This window comes from Hakea prostrata, chromosome 3 (assembly GCF_041222555.1).
Source record: "Hakea prostrata isolate BN-2017 chromosome 3, UWA_Hpros_2, whole genome shotgun sequence".
Lineage (NCBI taxonomy): Eukaryota > Viridiplantae > Streptophyta > Magnoliopsida > Proteales > Proteaceae > Hakea > Hakea prostrata.
Window position 1 is genome coordinate 48,226,666 of NC_142602.1, and position 18,735 is coordinate 48,245,400.

Sequence of the window (18,735 nt, forward strand, 5' to 3'; positions counted from 1 at the left end):
TTTTGGCAAAGTGGCCCTTTTGACCGTAGGCATAGTTTCTGTCAGAGGTTTTACCACGAGATTGCTTTCTTCAAAGGAACTGCCAGTGCTTGCGAGGTCGAAACTTAAATGCAGGCCTAGACCTGAAATGTTTGCTTGGGAATTGCTTGGATTTCATGAAATCCTTGAAGTCCTTTTTGAAATGAGACTTCTTCTTAATTGGGCAAGTATAACTAGAGTCTTTGCATTTGGTTTGGATATGAGATGTGCCGGAAAAGGACCCAACTTTCACTGGGTCTTTTCCTATTGTTGCCAAAATGTATGCTGTCAATAGAGCTTGTCCAATGAGGCTAGTGTGGCTTGATAAAGTTGGCCAACTGAGCTAAATCAATTGTCTGTCCTTTGGTTGCAAGGTCTTTGTGAGCATCTGTTCCAAGTGGTTCTACGAAGGAATTGACAAAGACCTGTTTGAGGTTGTAGTCATCCATTCTACCAAGGACAGAGAACTTGGGTAGCATACTTTTGTAGTGTTTCTAGATAGCTTTCTATCTAGAGAACAACACTTCATATTGAGGATCTTCTCAATCCTGCATTGTTCTTTCACCTAGATCACCGAGGAATTGGCTATATAGAATATGAATTGTGCTAGGGGATCCGTACCCATTGCACCTGCTTATATTTTCCAAGAGCAAGGTACCATTCTCTTAAGGATCTGGTAGTATGGGCCAAGAATTTATAGATGGTAGTGCCATCGGACGACCCTTCATGCATGCATTTTGCTGGTAAGCCGGCACGAAATTCCTAACACCGGCTAGCCATTCATTGATTGAGATATCATCTAGTGTGAAAGTGCTTAGGATGATGGTTCCTAGAAGGAGTGTAGGGGCTGGAGGAACATGTTCTTCAATAGGATCTTAACAATATTATTCACTATAGGAGTATTTGGATGAGTGGCAAAAATGGGTTCATGGATTATTGGTTAAATATCAGATTGAAAAATAGAGGTATTATTGGAGGAGTCAACTCAAGTAGGTTTGTACAAAGAATTTGGGAGTGCTGTTGGTTGGGTAAGGGCCTGAAGATTGGAGGTTAAGAAGTTTGGATTAGATGGTGGTTCAAGGGATCCACATGATGCAGGGGTAGTTGTGGAAGGTGATGAAGATTTTCTTAGGTGAAATCTAAACACGTTATCTTGCCATTCACAAACTTCTAGTAACAAATTTGTGGGGAAATCCCTGTCATTGGATGATGGTGTGTAGGTTGGAAAACCTGAAATAGATGGAGTTGTTGGAGAATTGGTTGGCGAGCAAAGTCTTGAAGGTCAAAAGAAGGGTATGAAGGTTGGGAGGGTGGAACATATTGAAATGGAGTGTGAAAATATTTTAGGCATGTATTGGGGAAATGTTGTGGGAGCTGCTAACACAAATGTCTGCAATTGTAGTTGTTTGTGGTGGAGATAAGATTCATAAAATCTCCTCTTTCTCTTTTGTGGCCATGAGATGTTAGATAGTCTAAACAATGGGGTTTGTGGCTAGACGCAAGAGTTCGTTGTGGAGTTTGTTCCACTTTTCTCTCCAGGTATCGGAGGCCTGCATCTATCTGCAAGAGTTGTATGGAAGTATTTTCTTGATAACAGACAATCTTTTTGAGATTGGTTTTGGACCAAGGCATTTTTCTGCTTGCCAATTCAAGGCTGCTTCTAGGGCAGAATTTTCCATTCGATGTCCATTTGATGCTATGGCGTTTGAAGGGTAAACTTCCATATATTCTTTTTGTGTTGTTTATTGACAAAAAGTTCAACACCAGGAAACTATTTGTTGATAGAGGAGGAGCTGCCTTGCATCATAAAAGATTGAGGAATAGGCTCCCTACTGAAAGTTGGGTTAGCTTTTCCAGAAGGGTCATATGCATGTGGCCGAACTTGAACAGGAATTGGGCAATAACCAAGTGGACACAGTTTGCTGGAGCCATATTCTACAATGAACAGATACTTTGAAGGCTTAGACTCACATTCGGGCATCATCACAGTACCAAAGCCAGAGGGGATCATGTTCTCTGTGCGAAATCTTCTTTTTCCCATATGGGTTAAGTAGAGTCTCTTTAGCCGAAGAGGAACTGATGGCCGGAGTATAATCATCCTTGTCTTTAGTACAGTCTGGAGTCACAAATATCAAAATACTAATGTCCAAAACTGGAGCTAAATGCATATATCAGAGATCCATCTGGCGAGAAGGCTCAAATGGACACTAGCGACAACTGTGCTTTTTGTGGTAAGTCCAGTGGGATGATCATGAAGGCTGTCGATTTGGGGAACCGGATTTCAGTTTGGCCCTCTTTTAACTTCTTATAAGTTGGATTTGTAGAAGTTAGAGAAGGAATCTATTCAGGTTCCGCATAAGTGGCCTCATACTCAGTTATCCATGCATTAGAAGAAGCTGAGCAAGCTCTTCACGATGTATTTATCATGGAACCTGAGTGGCAGTGATAGCTTGATTTGTATCTACTTTAATAAAGAGTGCCTTAGTGTGGCCAGTATCTAGATTAAAGGAATGATTCTAGAGCCAGTAACACATCTGATAGTGTGGGGGTGGTTGTAATAGATCTTGTTGCTTGAGGGGCACCAATAATGTGGATTAATGACTTCAAAGCTTGTGGAAGAAGAGGATCTACTAAAGGTATGTTATAATTTGGAAATATAGTGAAGAACATGGTGCCAGCATTCAAGATAGTCTGAAGATGACTGATAGTAACATGTTGGTACTTGAGGAACCGTGAATCAAAGAGATACACTCACAAGATTGCAGGGATGCCTTGTTTGCAATGCACAGTGGGAGAGAGGTGGACTGCACCAAGATGGAGGCGGTATAACCTTGAATAGTCTATTGATGGATGAGTTCCCGTGCCAAAACAATGATAAGTACTATTCTTTTTCAGAGGCATCTACTTGGAACTAGGAAAAGCTGCTTGATTGGATGATCTCCTTAATAGCAGGGACTTTTTTGGGTTTTAGTAAAGACTTGATTGTTCTAGCTTCTGCAATCTTAGGGAAAACAGAATATGGATTCAGTAGAGGAAAATTGGAAGGATAGATTTGATTCACTGAGGGGACCCTTCTTAGTCAAGGATATGCTCAATAGAGAAGATCAACTTTGGAGCTAGTAAAGGGTGTAAGTTTAGTAGCGCTAGAGATAGAAGTAGGCAAGCAAGGAGGTTGTAGAAGGTTCATTGATGAGAAGGATACAGTCTTAGCATCAAAATTTCCAAGGTTGTCCTTTTCATTACGAATAGTTCATTTTACATCCAAAAATTCAAAAATGACTTACCTTGGGAATCATATTGTGATAAAGCTCAGTCTTGGATAGAGGTTTTCTAATTAAAATGTGGTTTAACATGTAGGATGTAGTGTTCACGCCTTTGGCCATAAGTACTTGAGTGGAGAGTACCCTTTCAACATTATCTGTGCCACTTCTTATAGTGACCTGTTCTTTCTATTCACAACCCCATTTGACTTTATGTTCTAAGGGTTGAGAAGAGTGATTCTTCACTGTGATGGAAGTCATGGAACTGATGGCCGGATGTGGTCGAATTTTCCACCATGATTGATTTGTATTTGTGATTAGGTATACCTTCTGGTTTTGTATTTCATAAAATAGCAAATTTATCAAGTGCATCATTTTAATGCCTTAGAAATAGGGCACATGTGTATCAGGAGTAGTCATCCTCTATCACATAAGTTTAGTGTTTACCTCCTAGGCTAGCAGTTGGGATAGGACCAAATAAGTCACATGCAATAGCTCTAGAGGTCTATTAGTGGAGACTATATTCTTGGTCTTATGGGGGAACCTTCTTTACTTACCCTTTTGACATACATCACAGAATTGATTATTGTCAAGTTTTTTTTTTTTTAGCTCTGTTTTTAACAAGATTCCTTGAAAAGATTGGTTTAGTTAACTTGGTTTCGACATGTCCTAGCTTATTATCCCATGTTTTGGATTCTTCATTCGAGATAAGACATGTCATACTAGATGAGGACTTTCAAATATGCATGTGTATATATTCCCTTTCCTAGTGCCTTTTAAGAGCAATGCGTCTTTGGGGTCTCTAACATAATAGTGAGGTACATCAAAATACCTTATAGCCATGCTGTATATGACATACACTGATTATATTGTTGCAAGTTCTCTACCAAGTAGAATTTTTGATATGAATGTATCTCCAATGTTGTTTTTCCTAATTCTATTGATCTTCTTTGTACTGTTATCTCTATCGTATTTTGTTGTCTTCATGAATTTCTTAAGGTTTGTAGTCATATGCTTGGAACAACTGTTGTTAATATACCATCCATTATTGCATAATGTTCTCCAAGCACATTTGAGGAGACAAGATTAAGAACGCATTGGTCCCTAATGTCTTATGGGTCCATTTGTGTTAGGATCAAAGTTTCCCTTAGGAACCCATGTGGGAGTATAACCCTTTAATCTTTGATGATTAGGGTCACATATATAAAAAACTTCCATAGGCACATCTAGGGTCTTTGTCTCCGCCTTGGCTTTCCTTATTGTCTTATTCCTAGGCCTCCATGCATGTTTCGTAGTGTATTGTGTATGTAGTTGTTTATATGCGTGAGATCTTTTACAGCGATATAGTGTGTACCCTTGATAGCCTTGATATTCATAAAATGTGTACTTATGCAGCCTTCAAATAGTCATGGTGGTCTTTTGGAGGAAATCTCCTCTAGTTAGGCCTTCTATGGTTTAGTCTTTGGTTATCTAGCCAATTAGGGTTTCAATTATTTCCACTACTTGTGGGAGTGCACAAAGAGTCACTAGGCTCATTGCACACCTTACAAATGATAAGCTTACATTTAGGATTGTCCCATTTTTCTTGGTCTCCTTCTTTGGTTAGGTTTTCTTAGAGTATTGCTAATTGTTCCCTTTTTAAAGGTAACAACTTTTTATTTTCCCTTGTCCTTGGTCTCCATTGTATCACAATCATTCCTTGTCTTAAGGTGACTTCTGGGGTGCCTAAGAGGTTATCTAACCTTTGTCAAGGTGTCTATAGCACTAGTAATACTTTCATTCTTTTGGTTCTTGAACATCATTAGAGCAAATTAAGTGCATTTACGCTCTCAGTATAAGTTTGCTTGTACACCCTCTCACTGCATTATGACATTTTTAATCTTTCACACAAGTAACATGTTAGTACACTTCTCTGTGTTCACAATCATCAAAACTGATGAGGTGTGAAAGGGTCATTTAGTTAACAATTTCCTTAGGCTTTCCACATCTTGCAGCTTTTGTTGAACATTCTTGTAATACCACTCAGACCAATTGCATACAAGACAGGAAATTTGATTCAACAAGATAGCATACGTCTGCCCAAGGGGACTAGAGATTTTCCACCATTTTTTATGAAATATTTTTTCCATTTCATAAAGTTCTCAAATTGGTTGTAATTAGCTATTCCCACATAAAAGCAATATACAGGGGACCCAAAACCAATCCCCATAAAAGTAAAATGTTACCTTTAAATGGAATAGATTAGAAAACCAATCCCCATATCTCAAAGGAATATATTTCTTATACGATTTTGGTTTCCAGATGTTTGTTCTACCTTGAATTGAATTGAAAAATCTAAACATTAAAATGATGGATGTCACCAATGGCGTCCTGAAATCAGTTTTATTGGTATCATTAAAACAAGTTTCATGATTAGTTACTTGATTTCCTTGATTCATCCGTCTCATATGGTTTCATATTGCATAATTGCAGTTTTAAGGTTTATCATCTCTATTGGTTGTTCAATATTTTATTTTATTAGTAAATTCTTTATAGGTTTATAAACCTTGTAGTAGTAGCAGCAGGAATGGTGCAACTTCTCGCTCGAATCCACAAGTGAGAAAAAACAGAGGATGAAAAAAATTTAGCTGCAAACTGGGTTGTAGCCTAAGATGGGTGCTGATTTGAAATAATTCCTTTTTGGTTCCCAAATCTATCTCTTGTTAGGTTTTATTATTTTCCAGAATACCCAACAACATTCTGTATTAATGCATATGATTGGTGCCACAGAAACATGGTTCTTGCAAAATTTTGTCTTAGTTACGAGTTGTAGAAGAAAAAAGAACAATTTTAACTTGACACTTCCTTTTAATTGTCATTCCCAGGTCATGTAGACAGGCCTATCGAAGTAAATAAGGTTAAAGTCGAAGAAATTTGCTTTAAAAATGGCGGAGTCCATTATCACTTCTCTATTGGGAAAAGTTGGCACCTTGATGTTACAAGAAGCTATTTTCCTTGGTGGATTAGAAACTCAAATCCTATCTCTTCATGACGAACTTGAGTGGATTAACTTCTTCTTAAGAGATGCTGATGAAAAGCGCAAAAAAGATAGAAGGGTGAACATATGGGTGAGTCAAATCAGAAACCTCGCATATTTTGCTGAGGATATACTTGATCTGTACACGCTTGATGTCATGCGAAAGCAGCGGAAAAATATTGGGCAAAGGATTGTGAGTTATCATAAACATCTTGTTGAACGGCACAAGTTGGGAAATCAATTGGAAGATATCAATAGAAGGCTTGAAAAGATTTCAGCGAATAAATCCAAGTATGGGATTGAAGCTAGTGAATCTGGAGAGACTTCTTCGGCTGGAATGGATAATGGATCTATACAGAAGGTAAACAGAAATATCATGGAAGATGAGGTCGATGACATTGTTGGCCTTGAGAAAGATACTGGTGAACTCACAACTCTTTTGACAAAAGAAGATCCTAGACAGCTCCTTGTTGTTTCCATAGTAGGTATGGGTGGTCTAGGTAAGACCACCCTCACGAAGAAAGTTTGCAATAGGAATGAGGTCAAGGATTTTTTTAATTCTTGTGCATGGATTTATGTCTCCCAAGAATACCGAATCAAAGATCTTCTCTTCTCAGCAATATCACAACTTACGATGCTCAAAAAGCAGGAGCTGGAAAAGAAGAATGAAGAAGATTTGAAGAATATTCTCTCTGATCAATTGAAACAGAAACGTTGTTTGTTAGTATTCGACGATGTATGGAAGACACAAGATTGGGATAAGTTGAAAAGGGCATTTCTATATGATCCTAATCAGAATGATCAAAGGAAGCAACAACGAGTGTTACTTACTACTCGCAATTTGGAAGTAGCCAAACGTGCTGAACCTTTAAATGCTATTGATCCTCATGAACTGAAGCCTTTGGATGAGAAGGAGAGTCTTGAACTCTTTGAAAAGAAGGTCCTCCAATTTCAGGTGCCACGTGATCAACAAAGATTACCAAGTGAACTAAAAGAATTTGAAACAGAATTGGTTGCCAAGTGCCATGGATTACCGCTTGCAATTGTGGCATTAGGTGGTGTTTTATCAACAAAGCCACAGACAACAAGCGTGTGGAAGAGAACACTTGATAGTGTGAAATGGCATCTTAATCAAGGCCAAGAGCAATGCATGTCCATATTAGCTCTAAGTTATATGGATTTGCCGTATTATTTAAAATCTTGTTTCCTCTATTTTAGTGTTTCCCCAGAAGACCATGAGATCGAATCTAAAAAATTGATTTGGTTATGGGTTGCAGAAGGGTTTATACAACAGAGGGGCAATGAGTCAATGGAAGATGTGGCGGAGGAGTACCTAGTGGAGTTGATTGATAGGAGCATGATCCAAGTGGCAAAGAGGAGATTAGATGGAAGTGTTGAAACATGCCGTATCCATGATCTGTTGCGGGACATGGCAGTTTCAGAAGCCAAGGAAGAAAAGCTTGTTGAAATCTATGGGAGTAGCACTAGTAACTGTTCGGCTTCGACTTGTCTAAATAGATTCCGATGGCTTGGGATCCATTCCGACAACAATAATGGTATGTATCATCATGTACCAAGCAGTTCTAGTATCCTATACCATCTTCATTCCTTGTTGGACTTCAGTGGAGGAGGAAGTCAACTTGACAAAAAGATGTGGAAAGGGTTCAATCTACTTAGAGTATTGGATTTAGAGGGAGCTGAAAATATCCGTACTTTACCCGAGGAAATTGGAGGGCTCGTCCTTCTGAAGTACTTGAGCTTAAAAACAACCGAAATAAAAAGAATTCCACATTCAATGGGGAACCTCTGCAATTTACAAACCTTAGATCTGTCTTGGACAAATCTTAGTGACATTCCCAAGGAAATATGGAGAATGCAGCAACTAAGACATCTTATTTGCCACGTCTTACAGGGGTCTCCAGGTAGTGTAGTGAAATGCATGGAAAATGTTGTGAATAAGATTGGTAATCAAAGTGGTCCTTCTACTTCTAGAATCAATAATTTGAGGGAACTCCAAACGCTGTGTCTCGATAAAGGCAGTTGGATAGGTGCACTTGACAAGTTGACAAATCTGAGGCAACTCGAGATATCATACAAAGGAAGGGAGACCACGTTGGACAGAAAAGAGGCATTAATTGCCTCTTTGACCGAATTGGAAAAACTTAGAGTCTTGTCTCTCTCAGAGTGTTTCCCTCCTAATTTGTTTGATCTTGTTTCATTTTCACACCATGTGCATCTCCGTTGTATTAAATTGTGTGGGGAACTAGAGAAGATACCTGTCTCCGATGAATTTCCGCCGAATCTCATAGAGTTGATATTGTTGGAGTCACATTTAAAGGAAGAAGACCAACCAATGGCAACACTAGAGAAGCTACCAAACTTGAAGATTCTCCAATTAGTAGTAAATGCAGTTGAAGGAAAGGAAATGATTTGTTCAGCAGGGGGTTTTGCTAAACTCCAAGAATTGAGAATACATTATCTTCCGAACTTAGAGGAAGTGCAGGTGCAGCAAGGAGCCTTCCCCTGCCTTAAAGTTTTGACTATTAATTCCTGCGATGAACTAAAGATGATTCCAGATGGATTGCGCTACGTCACTACCCTTCAAGAGCTGAATATATATGGCATGCCGGATGAGTTTAAAGCTAGGATCCAAAAAGACACGGAAGAAGAAGGAGCCGGGGAGGATTGGGAAAAGATAAAGCACATACCCTCTATCAATTATTAAATAGATGAAGATGAAGGCTTGCAATATCACAAGTGAGCTATCCTTTCCTTTCACAGAAATATAAATGTATATATTTCTTTCCTTTGTGACTTTTTTAATCGCTATTAATTGTTTTGAATTATTATTATTATTATTATTATATGCAGCTATTGAGATAGAGAATGAGTTGAGAGGTTGCAAAAGAAGAGACAGATGCAGGAGTAGTAAAAGAAAAGAGAGGGAGGGGCTGCTTCAATTTATGTATGGATTAAATTAAGTATCATCTGTCTGTCTGGGCCATGATGCAGATGCAGAGGCATGGAATTAATGGTCGATCCAATATTAGAAAGAAAGATGGAGTATTATTATTATTATTATTTCTAGCTTTTCATTTTCACTTGGAACTTGGAAGGCCAACAGACTTCCGGCCTTTATAAACAAACTATTTATTTATTTCTGTAAACACTATTAAGTATTAAACATGTTTAATGATGGGTTTTATTATTGTTATTATTCTTATATATGGGTACGTGTGGCAATAAGTTATCTGGGCCGTGCAAGGAATGGCCCAGTAGAGAGATACAACATGATACTGACGCCATCATCTCTCATCGGGCGGCGGCAATTATATGATGAACTCTCAAGTCTCACCCTCAATCTTTTTCGTAATTGGACGTTCAATTTGCATGATTCTTTTTATTATTATTATTATTATTATTTGTTATTATATATCTAAGAGGAAGGTCGTCGTCAGATGATCATGGTGATGGAATCCACAACTTAGCAAGCTTGATTTTCGATTAATTAATCTTGAGCTTCATAGATAATCTCTTTTTTCATACATGCATCTAGTACGGTTTTGGTTTCCAGATGTTTTGTTTTATCTTGAATTGAATTTGAAAAAAATCTAAACATAACAATGATAGATGTCATCAATAGCATTCTGAAATCAGTTTTACTTGCAGGAGTAAGTGCAAGTTCTCACTTTCAACCCACGAGGAGAGAGAAAAAGATAATCACTCAAAAACAAAAGTTTCAGTTTTCTAGCGAGTTTTTAAGTTCTGAGCTCAGATTTCATTTCTGATTGATCAGTTTTCAATTCTTTTTCCATTAAAATATTTGATTTTGTCTCATCCATATATACACTCTGAGAAACAAAAGTGATGTTCAGTAATTTCAACATTTTATTCAAAACAAACTACTTTTTGATTGATTCCACACCCATACGGCTTTGCAATGCAGATAAATGGTCCCAACTCTCGTTAAGGAGCTTAATTTTAAAACAGGTGATGCGGGGTTTGATTTGATTATGTGCTCGATCCTTTAAGCAAATAATTTATATTTATAAACACTACTAAACAGGATGGGTTTTATATATGTATGGGTGTGGCAATAAGCTATCTGGGCCTTGCAAGAGTAGACCAATAGGTAGAGTCTTCTTGGTTTTTCACTTGGAAAGCCAACAGACTTCTTTTGTAAACAGGAAAAATTCTCATTCCATCTGTTATCTATATATGTTGTAATTTTCATAATTTATTTGAAAATTTAAATAATTTATTTTTCTAAAGGTTGGGTCTTTTCCTAAAAGACACCTAAATGGCCAATAGGTGTCTTTGCTAACAAACATGCCTTAAGGGAAGAGATATAACCTTTGGAGACAACATTCGTTGGTGTCTCTTGCTCTCCTATATAAAGGTCGGAGGAGTTTGTTATTTTGTACAAATGTTTTAAAATCATTGGTTTACTTTAAATTGTGTCATAGAAAACGAATTGGTGAATGTAGCTTTACGGATCCCTTATTCCATCAATTACGGAGTGCACCGTCTGAGATGGAGGGGTTGACTGATCTTGGAGGTGAAAACACATTCTTTACCCGTGTGCACAATTCGGGGGCGTTTAAATACCTTAAAGAAAGTGTCGTTACCGGCACGTTTCAACTCCATCAATTTTCGTTTATCAATATGGATGTACGTAACAAAGCTTTCGAAAAGGGTTTTGTTCATGCCATTTGAATCAAGATAAGTTTTCTAATTCTGCTTTATTTGTCTTATATGATTGCCCTGTGGTAATATATTTCCAACAATATATAAAGCTCAGTTCATGCCTATTTAGTATTATCATCCTTTTTGGTTTTTGTAAGCATTTTTTTAAAGACAAAAGAAAGAGGGAACTAAAAAAAAAAATTTGGTGCATTTAGCAGTTTATGTAAATCGTTTTTAAGTATATCTAAATATTATCATAATTTCAAAATTTAGTATTATCATCCTTTTGTATTGATTTTTTTTTAAATAGATAAAAATGAGAATAAAATCATTACAAAAAAAGGCTCTTAAACACAAATCAAAATTTTGTAAGAGCATCTCCTAACACAAAGCAAAAACAGACTGCAGAAATCTTAATCCTCACCTATCTTCAAAATTGACAAATCTAACAAAACAGCTATTTGGGCTCAAGTGGATCAAGAATCTAGGATAGGTTCGGGTCAACAATACCAAATTCACAGCAACTTGCGACCATCGATTACACAAACAGCGAATGATACACCATGAATTAATTAAACCATTTTTTTGTTCCTGTTTTTTTGTGAAATTAGTATGATACAAATATATGGAAAAATCGTTTTTTGTGCAGAGAAATTATTATGTTAAAAGTGATAGATATATTTTTCTTTATGAAAATAGAATAAATTAAAACGTAAAAACACACCAGTCATGCAAGATTACTAACAGAGTGTTGGTGCTCAAGTGCAGCCCAAGCTCTGTTTTCTACAAAACAAAGTTCCACCTCATGTTCTTCAACCACTAAATCCATCTTTCCTGGAAACTGAACTAGATCAACTAATAGGTCAACCCTATGATTTGGCCATGGCCTCTTGGGGATGGGAAACAAATATTCTAAAATTTTGAAGTCCTTCCTGTAAGAGGTTTCTACAAACACAAAAAGTTCAACCCTGCTTCGAAGCAAACAAAACAACCTCAATTGAGCTAGATGAATCAACAATCCTATCCTCCTATGCCACGCATTATCCCTTTCACGCTTAAACTAGGACAGCAATGAAATCTGTCATCTGCATCCTCCACATGGCACATCAAGCAAGATTTGGTTTTTACATAGAGACAGAAAAATAAGACTGGAAGGAAGTCCTTTGTTAAAAGCCCTACTCCAGAAAAGCATTTTGAACTTTGGTAAAATGTTTTAAGTTTACAATTAAATAAAACTCCACCATGCTTTGTACTCACCAAAGATGGATGATGAATTACCCAAAAACCTTTGCACCATCCTTATGGGGATCATTGCGTATTCGATCCTTATTCCATGCATCTTTATTCAATGAGTTCTTATGGGACCGTTGCATATTAGCTTAATGTTATTGTCTATACAAAGACATCCTTAATTAGCTGGAATCTATTTTCAGTAAAAAAATTTCTAGAAAGGTTCAACTGATTTAGGGTTCCATGAGGTCTCGTGGTTGGCTGTGTGTAAATAAATTGATGAAGGCGGGCTGGGGCTGCGAAGGTTGGGTGAGTGGACTTCTGCAGCACCCATTCATCATATTTGGCATTTGGTGACTTGGGTATCCTCCTGTTGGTGTTCCTATGTGAAGAAAAGATAGCTTTCCAATGATTCGATTTGGAGGTTGGTCCCTCCAAATTCCTAGTGATCACTCTCATACTCTAAAAGCCATTTTGAAGCTTCGAACCTTGGAGGGTAGATGTATCTGGTTCAAGTTGTCTCCTAGAACATACGCCGGTGTGGATTTCTTCTCCAAATGGCAGGTTTGGTATGAGGAGAGTGCACAATATGGTAAGACAACCGACTAATAAGGCTCTAAGTACGGTTGGAGTTGATTTGGCGTTCTAAGGCTCCAACTTGATTTTGCTTTGTGTTCTGACTAGCTAGCCACTCTTGCTTACCAACCTTAAATGTGATTTCTGAATGGTGGGATGTTCAAGATCCTCGGTGTGCTTTCTATCATGAGGAGTCGGAATCTATTTACCACCTTTATTTTCGTTGTCCTTTTTCAAAATGAAATTGGAAAGAGGTCTTACTCATTAATGGATTCGCTTTCTCCATTAAGCAATATTGGAAGGATGAGTTGGTGTGGATAGCAAACCATTTTAAAGGCAATTGCATGGTGATAAGTACGGAGCTGGGACAAGAAGTGAACCCTTGAGATCGTTGGTGGTTGGGCTGGTGGCTTGCCCTGGTTAGTTCAAAGGCAGAAGTTAGAGAGACTTGATAGAGAAACTCCGAGGATCCCGCCAAATGTGTGGGAGAATCCAACCATTAAGGAAATACTTACCTGAGGATATCAGATCCCAATACAAGAACTCTTGCCCATATATGAAAGATTGGACCAAAAGTCTCCAAAAGGATCAAACACTAGACCTAGATCATACAATCGAGAGCTAAGTGAGCCCATTTGATCCGACCGTCAACCTCCATCAGGTGACAAGTATAAATACCCTAAACTCACCCACACCTGAGGAAACTGAGTTCTCATTAAGCTTGTTATTGGGGCTCTACTGATTTACAGAGTCTCCAGGTGTTGCGTTCTTACTGATTGGTCATCGTAGGTGGCTTCCTAACCATCCAAGGTCGACCTGCACTCTAACCTTGTTTTATAGATTGTGAAGGAACCTCGGTGGTTGGTCAGATCCTGGACGCATCAATTTGGCATCGTCCGTGGGAAGAGACCAAAGGAAGCCATGGTAGCTAATCTATCTTCTTCCCATGCCGCTGCACAAAGTGGAGACTAGATCCAAGAGCAACCAAAATGCTTCTCAGTCAGGTACGAATCTGCCGCCCCCTTCCCAGCAGCATAATTGGCAAAACCACGAAGAACAACCTAATGCCCTACTGATGTCGATTACACAAGATGATGTTGGTATGATGTGGATGCAACTTGGAGGTGCTAGGCATGTTGCAAAGCATTGTCCATAAGATTAGAGTTCCTAGGTGCCCAATTCCTATAACTTGGACCAATTTTGAAGAATGGCTGAAGTGACAGGCAATCAACCACCCTGGGAGATAATCATAACCGAGAAAGAAATGACTGGAGTCACTCGTGACCCGAGGAATATTGAATTTAATGAGAACCCTGGAATAGAGAGTGAATGTATTGCTCAGGGAGATGACATTTTGATGGGACCTCAAAGGACTACAAACCTCCCTAGCAAGCAGCCAGAAAGCAGGACAAGGAGCCTTGTGGGTGGGAACTGAACTAGGATGATAACCTAGACTGGGTCGGGAACAAGAACCATAATGGCAACACGCATCAGGATCCCACCTATGGCTCCAAAGAAGTCAACACCTGCACTGCAACTACCTAGTGACATGGATATCATATATTGGACCAACTCGAAAAACGATTGAAGGAACTAAATGATATGTACTTTTCCCAACACAAAATCCCATTCGCAACAAGGATCGCGAAGTACAAGCTCCCGGCCAACTTCAAACTCTCGACATTATGGTTTTATGATGGGAAGAAGGATCTGGTAACACACATCAAACATTTTAACTTGGAGATGGCAATGGCAGGAGATTCTAAAGAAATAGTATGTTGGGCCTTCCTAGCGTCCCTAGAGGGAGCGGCCACCAAGTGGTTTACCAGTCACCCATCGGGCTCAATCACGAGCTTTGATGAGCTGTAGAAAGTTAAATGCTTTCCAAATTCTTTCTTTTTTTAATTGAAAAGTCCAAAAGAAAAGATTTTTCGAATTTGGAATAGTACTCTCTTGGTGTCACATCCACCCAGCCGGTATCCTATCTAGCATACCCGGGAATGTGATCCACAGCTCGAGGATCAAGGATCGAGCGGCCATGCCTCCCACATACACGATTACATAATCACGAACAATATAATCAATGTTTTAAGCAAGAAATAACCGGATCAAAAGGATAAGAAAAGATAATCAATCAGAGTGCGGAGAATATAAGGTATCAAGTACATATCAAGAAAATTCTCAAAAGAGAGAGAGTGATCAAAAGTCACTCCTTCTCAAAAGCAGTGGAAAAATGGTTAATTAGTTAAGTTACAATCCCAATATCAAGAGTAAATCCAAAGAAGTTAATACAACATATCCAGATTCCAAAATGACAAAAAGGGCCTAAACTAGGGTCTCCTTTGTCTTGTATAAAGTGTCATCGTATGTGTACACAAAAGAAACCAAGCACGGCCTCTCCCAAAACAGGGTCAGACTAACTCTAGTACGGAGGGTAATCACCCTCGGCACCTTCACCACAATCTTCTTAATAGCCAGGACCTTCACCGTAGTATGAGGGATCCTGCGCCGCCTCATAGTAGGAGCCATCAAAGTCTTCGGTACCTGCAGATATGTCTAACAAAAACAATTGCAAAAAGGAAATGAGTTCAAAGAACTCAGCAAGGCGAGTCGTTCCACAATACACAAATCATATGATACAAGTCACAATATGATGTAAGATGATATGAGACAATAATGCAATATGATTCTAGCTGTGAGTATGCTAGTCTCTAAGGTAGACATGCTTTAAGCCATAGCACCATACTTCTTTAGGTCATCTGTCACTCCCCCTCAATCATACATGATATCTTGGGTCAGCCGGGGTAATTGGGTAAAGTCCTCATCAGAAACCATGGTTGGGGATCATTTCACCACTCTCTCACATCACCATTGGTATAAGTATTGGTGCATGTCACGGCAAAGATTAGCCCAATGCAAGTCATCTACTTAGTCGTATCAAGTCAAATCCTTATACTTCCCTTATGACACTGACCAACTCGGTGCCGTATCCTTCACACTAGAGTCAGCGTATCCTATGGCTACAACCAACTCGGACTACGGACTCATCAACCCTATTGGTCATCCACAAATGGTAAACGGGAAGCTCTCATATCCTCTCACGGATTGGTTACCGGTCTTGAGCGCTCGTGAGCCCAAGTCTATCCATTTGCAACCCTACCAATAAATGGCCCCTTCCGGGTATCCGCAGTATGATTTATGTCCTCTCACGGGGTGGTTACCGGTCTTGAGCGCCCATCAAACCATACCCTACCATGGGTGGGTCGTTCGGTCTCAATACCCTTCCAATTCGGGTTTGATACAACAAGGATAGTCCTAGCCATACATCTAGACAATCCTATGTATGTCATCCAATAAACTGGGAAAGTGTCGATGGACACTTTCGGAGAACATCCCATACTATTCCCTCCGATGTCCAAGGACAGAAGTGTCGGTAGGACACTTCCCAATCCCAAGTCATACTTAGTCATTCACAAGCTCGATCTCATCATATCATACATGATCAATAATTCATTATATAAACAAAGGCATAGTATAGCATGATTAATCACATATGTAATCATAAAGAATTATTAAGCATGATATTCCGAATGACATGTAACATACTACTACTGATATAAAATGCATACAACAGTCATACATGGCTAAGGAATACATTAATGAGGTATATCTACTAAATTTCCAAAGTAGAAGTAGATTCGCATGATTAGCGTACATGAGGTAACAACCGTCCTTACCTTGATCGAGTCAGGAATAATACCAAGAATCACCAAGAATAGCCCAAAAGTCAGTGTTTGTACCCTAGATAACATATAATCAACATTAGAGAAGAAAGCAATCGAATCGGAGGTCAAACGAAGCAATTCGGACAAAGGCAGAGTTGCTGTCATATCTTGGTCGACTGGCTGGTCGACTGTCAGTCGACCAGAGCAAACAGTAACAGGCAGAAATGGAGATTTGGCCTGAAACTGATCTTCCGGTGCTCCGATCGATATGAAACTTGGAGGGAATGATTATGGCAATATGGGGACACTACACACTAAATATTATCACGATCTAACGGTTCAATTGGGAATACCCAAATTGAAACCCTATGTTCTATATGCTAAACATCAAGTATTGAATTGGAATTGACTGCAATTGCAAGAAATGAAGGGGAATCAATTAAGGGAAAGATAAGAACTAATTTAGAATCATGAATCAATAGTAATTCAAACCTAGCATACATCTACACCTCAGTTTGAATTAAAGAATATGTTGAAATGAAAGAAATCATGGGATTGTAATGTAGGTGAACATAATCATAGCAAGAATGAATTGAGATTGATAGATATGAATGGGGAAGCTCATGGCCAAGTGTTTGCAAGGCTGCAACACTTCAACCATGGTCCAAAGAGTATAAATTAATAGGAGATTGAGCAGATTAGAAGAAGAATAAGAGAATTCATACCTTGAAGTGATGATTGAGATGGAAAGCCAATGATTGGAGTCAATAATCTTCACAAACACCAAGAGATGGCCTAGGGAATGTCACTCTTCGTTCTCTGGAGTGCCAATGATTGGGGTAGACCTTCATTCATGAGTTCCAAAAAGGTAGGGTCAAAATGGTAATTATTTTTGTGATTTTTCGAATTTCATAACTGCTGGTCGACTGGCCAGTCGACCAAGGCTATCAGCAACCTTAGAACATGGATTCGGAAGGCCAAACTGATCCGAATTGAGTTGGGTTTTCTCCTACAAGTCAATCAACAAGTCTAGTTTCAAGAAATACCTTCGGATTGAGCACGGGGGTTCAATAGGTGCTTTAACTAATTCAATCTTCTTCGATGCGCTGATTTTCCCTAAACACTGACAATGTGCTCAAGTAAGGGGCATCACTGTCAATGTCCATAGGCTTTGGATCAAACACCGAATCTTCAACTAAGAGGGCCCACAAGTCTCTTCTACCTCCACTTCGGGTCTTCGGACCTACAATAGTACAAAATCCGGGCCGGGTTAGGGTTAGGATAAGGCTGGATTTTACACTTGGTCTCTGTCTTCTTCATAATCTACTACAAAGAATTATTGGTAATGGTTGTTCCACTTTTTTCTAGACTAACCCTTGGGTGCAACATATACCCGATCAAACACTTCCAACATAATTAATGGTAAGTAATTCTTCCTCTGGTGTACCCTCCTTTACCATGATAACAGTCGGGATCTAGATATGATCTCAGATAATTTACCAAATGACTTTGCATTTGTGGTCTCAAGGATTCCACTATCTACACAACACGATTTATGGTTCTTTTTTCCCTCTAAAAATGGGAAATTTTGAACAAATAAAGCAGCTTCTTCTTTGACACCAATCTAGATGGTGGAAAGAGTAATTAAAAAAATAGTGGAGCCTCTTCCTAATACTTAAAGCACTTCTTAGGAAAAAAAATTTCTTTTGGAGACTCGTCAATAAAATGTTACCTATTGCTTCCATCTTGTCCAACTGGTTGCCAATAGGTGCTTGTTGTAGTTTTTGTGGACTGCATGAAGAAACAAGGGAAAATTAAAAGATTAGTCATTAATGAGTTTCCATCTACAAAAGTAACCACTGTCAATTTTGCTTATCAAAATTAAACTATGTTGAGATTCAATTTTCAAATTTAGCCACTACAGTGTTTCTTTCCTCCTGACTAGTATCAATTGACGTTGTTATCCCTACCATGCCCTATCCACTTTTGCACAATGTACAAGATAAGTCTCCAAATTCAGATTCAATTCAAATCCACCGTAACCGACTCTATCCTTAATTGAGCTTATCTCCTATCAATCAAGAAGAGTTTGAGTCATGGTTAAAGTATCAAAAAATTGAAGAGTTAGATTGTATTCAAGCTGTTATATATATATATATATATATATATATATATATAGACACACACACACATCTTATCTTTCACTCACGGTTTGGACTGTAGA

General features: G+C 38.6%; 1 protein-coding gene across 1 annotated transcript in view; it reads left to right on the forward strand.

Moving 5' to 3' along the window:
• LOC149022377 (putative disease resistance protein At1g50180) overlaps window positions 1-9,488 on the forward strand; it is a 42,994-nt gene extending 33,506 nt beyond the window's left edge. The window contains exons 3-4 of the mRNA XM_089150502.1: window positions 6,143-9,051; window positions 9,166-9,488. Of these exons, the coding sequence (XP_089006628.1) occupies window positions 6,203-9,019 (2,817 nt within the window). The 5' untranslated portion in view covers window positions 6,143-6,202 and the 3' untranslated portion in view covers window positions 9,020-9,051; window positions 9,166-9,488. The remainder of the gene's footprint in view (window positions 1-6,142; window positions 9,052-9,165) is intronic.
• The last annotated feature ends 9,247 nt before the right edge of the window (window positions 9,489-18,735 follow it).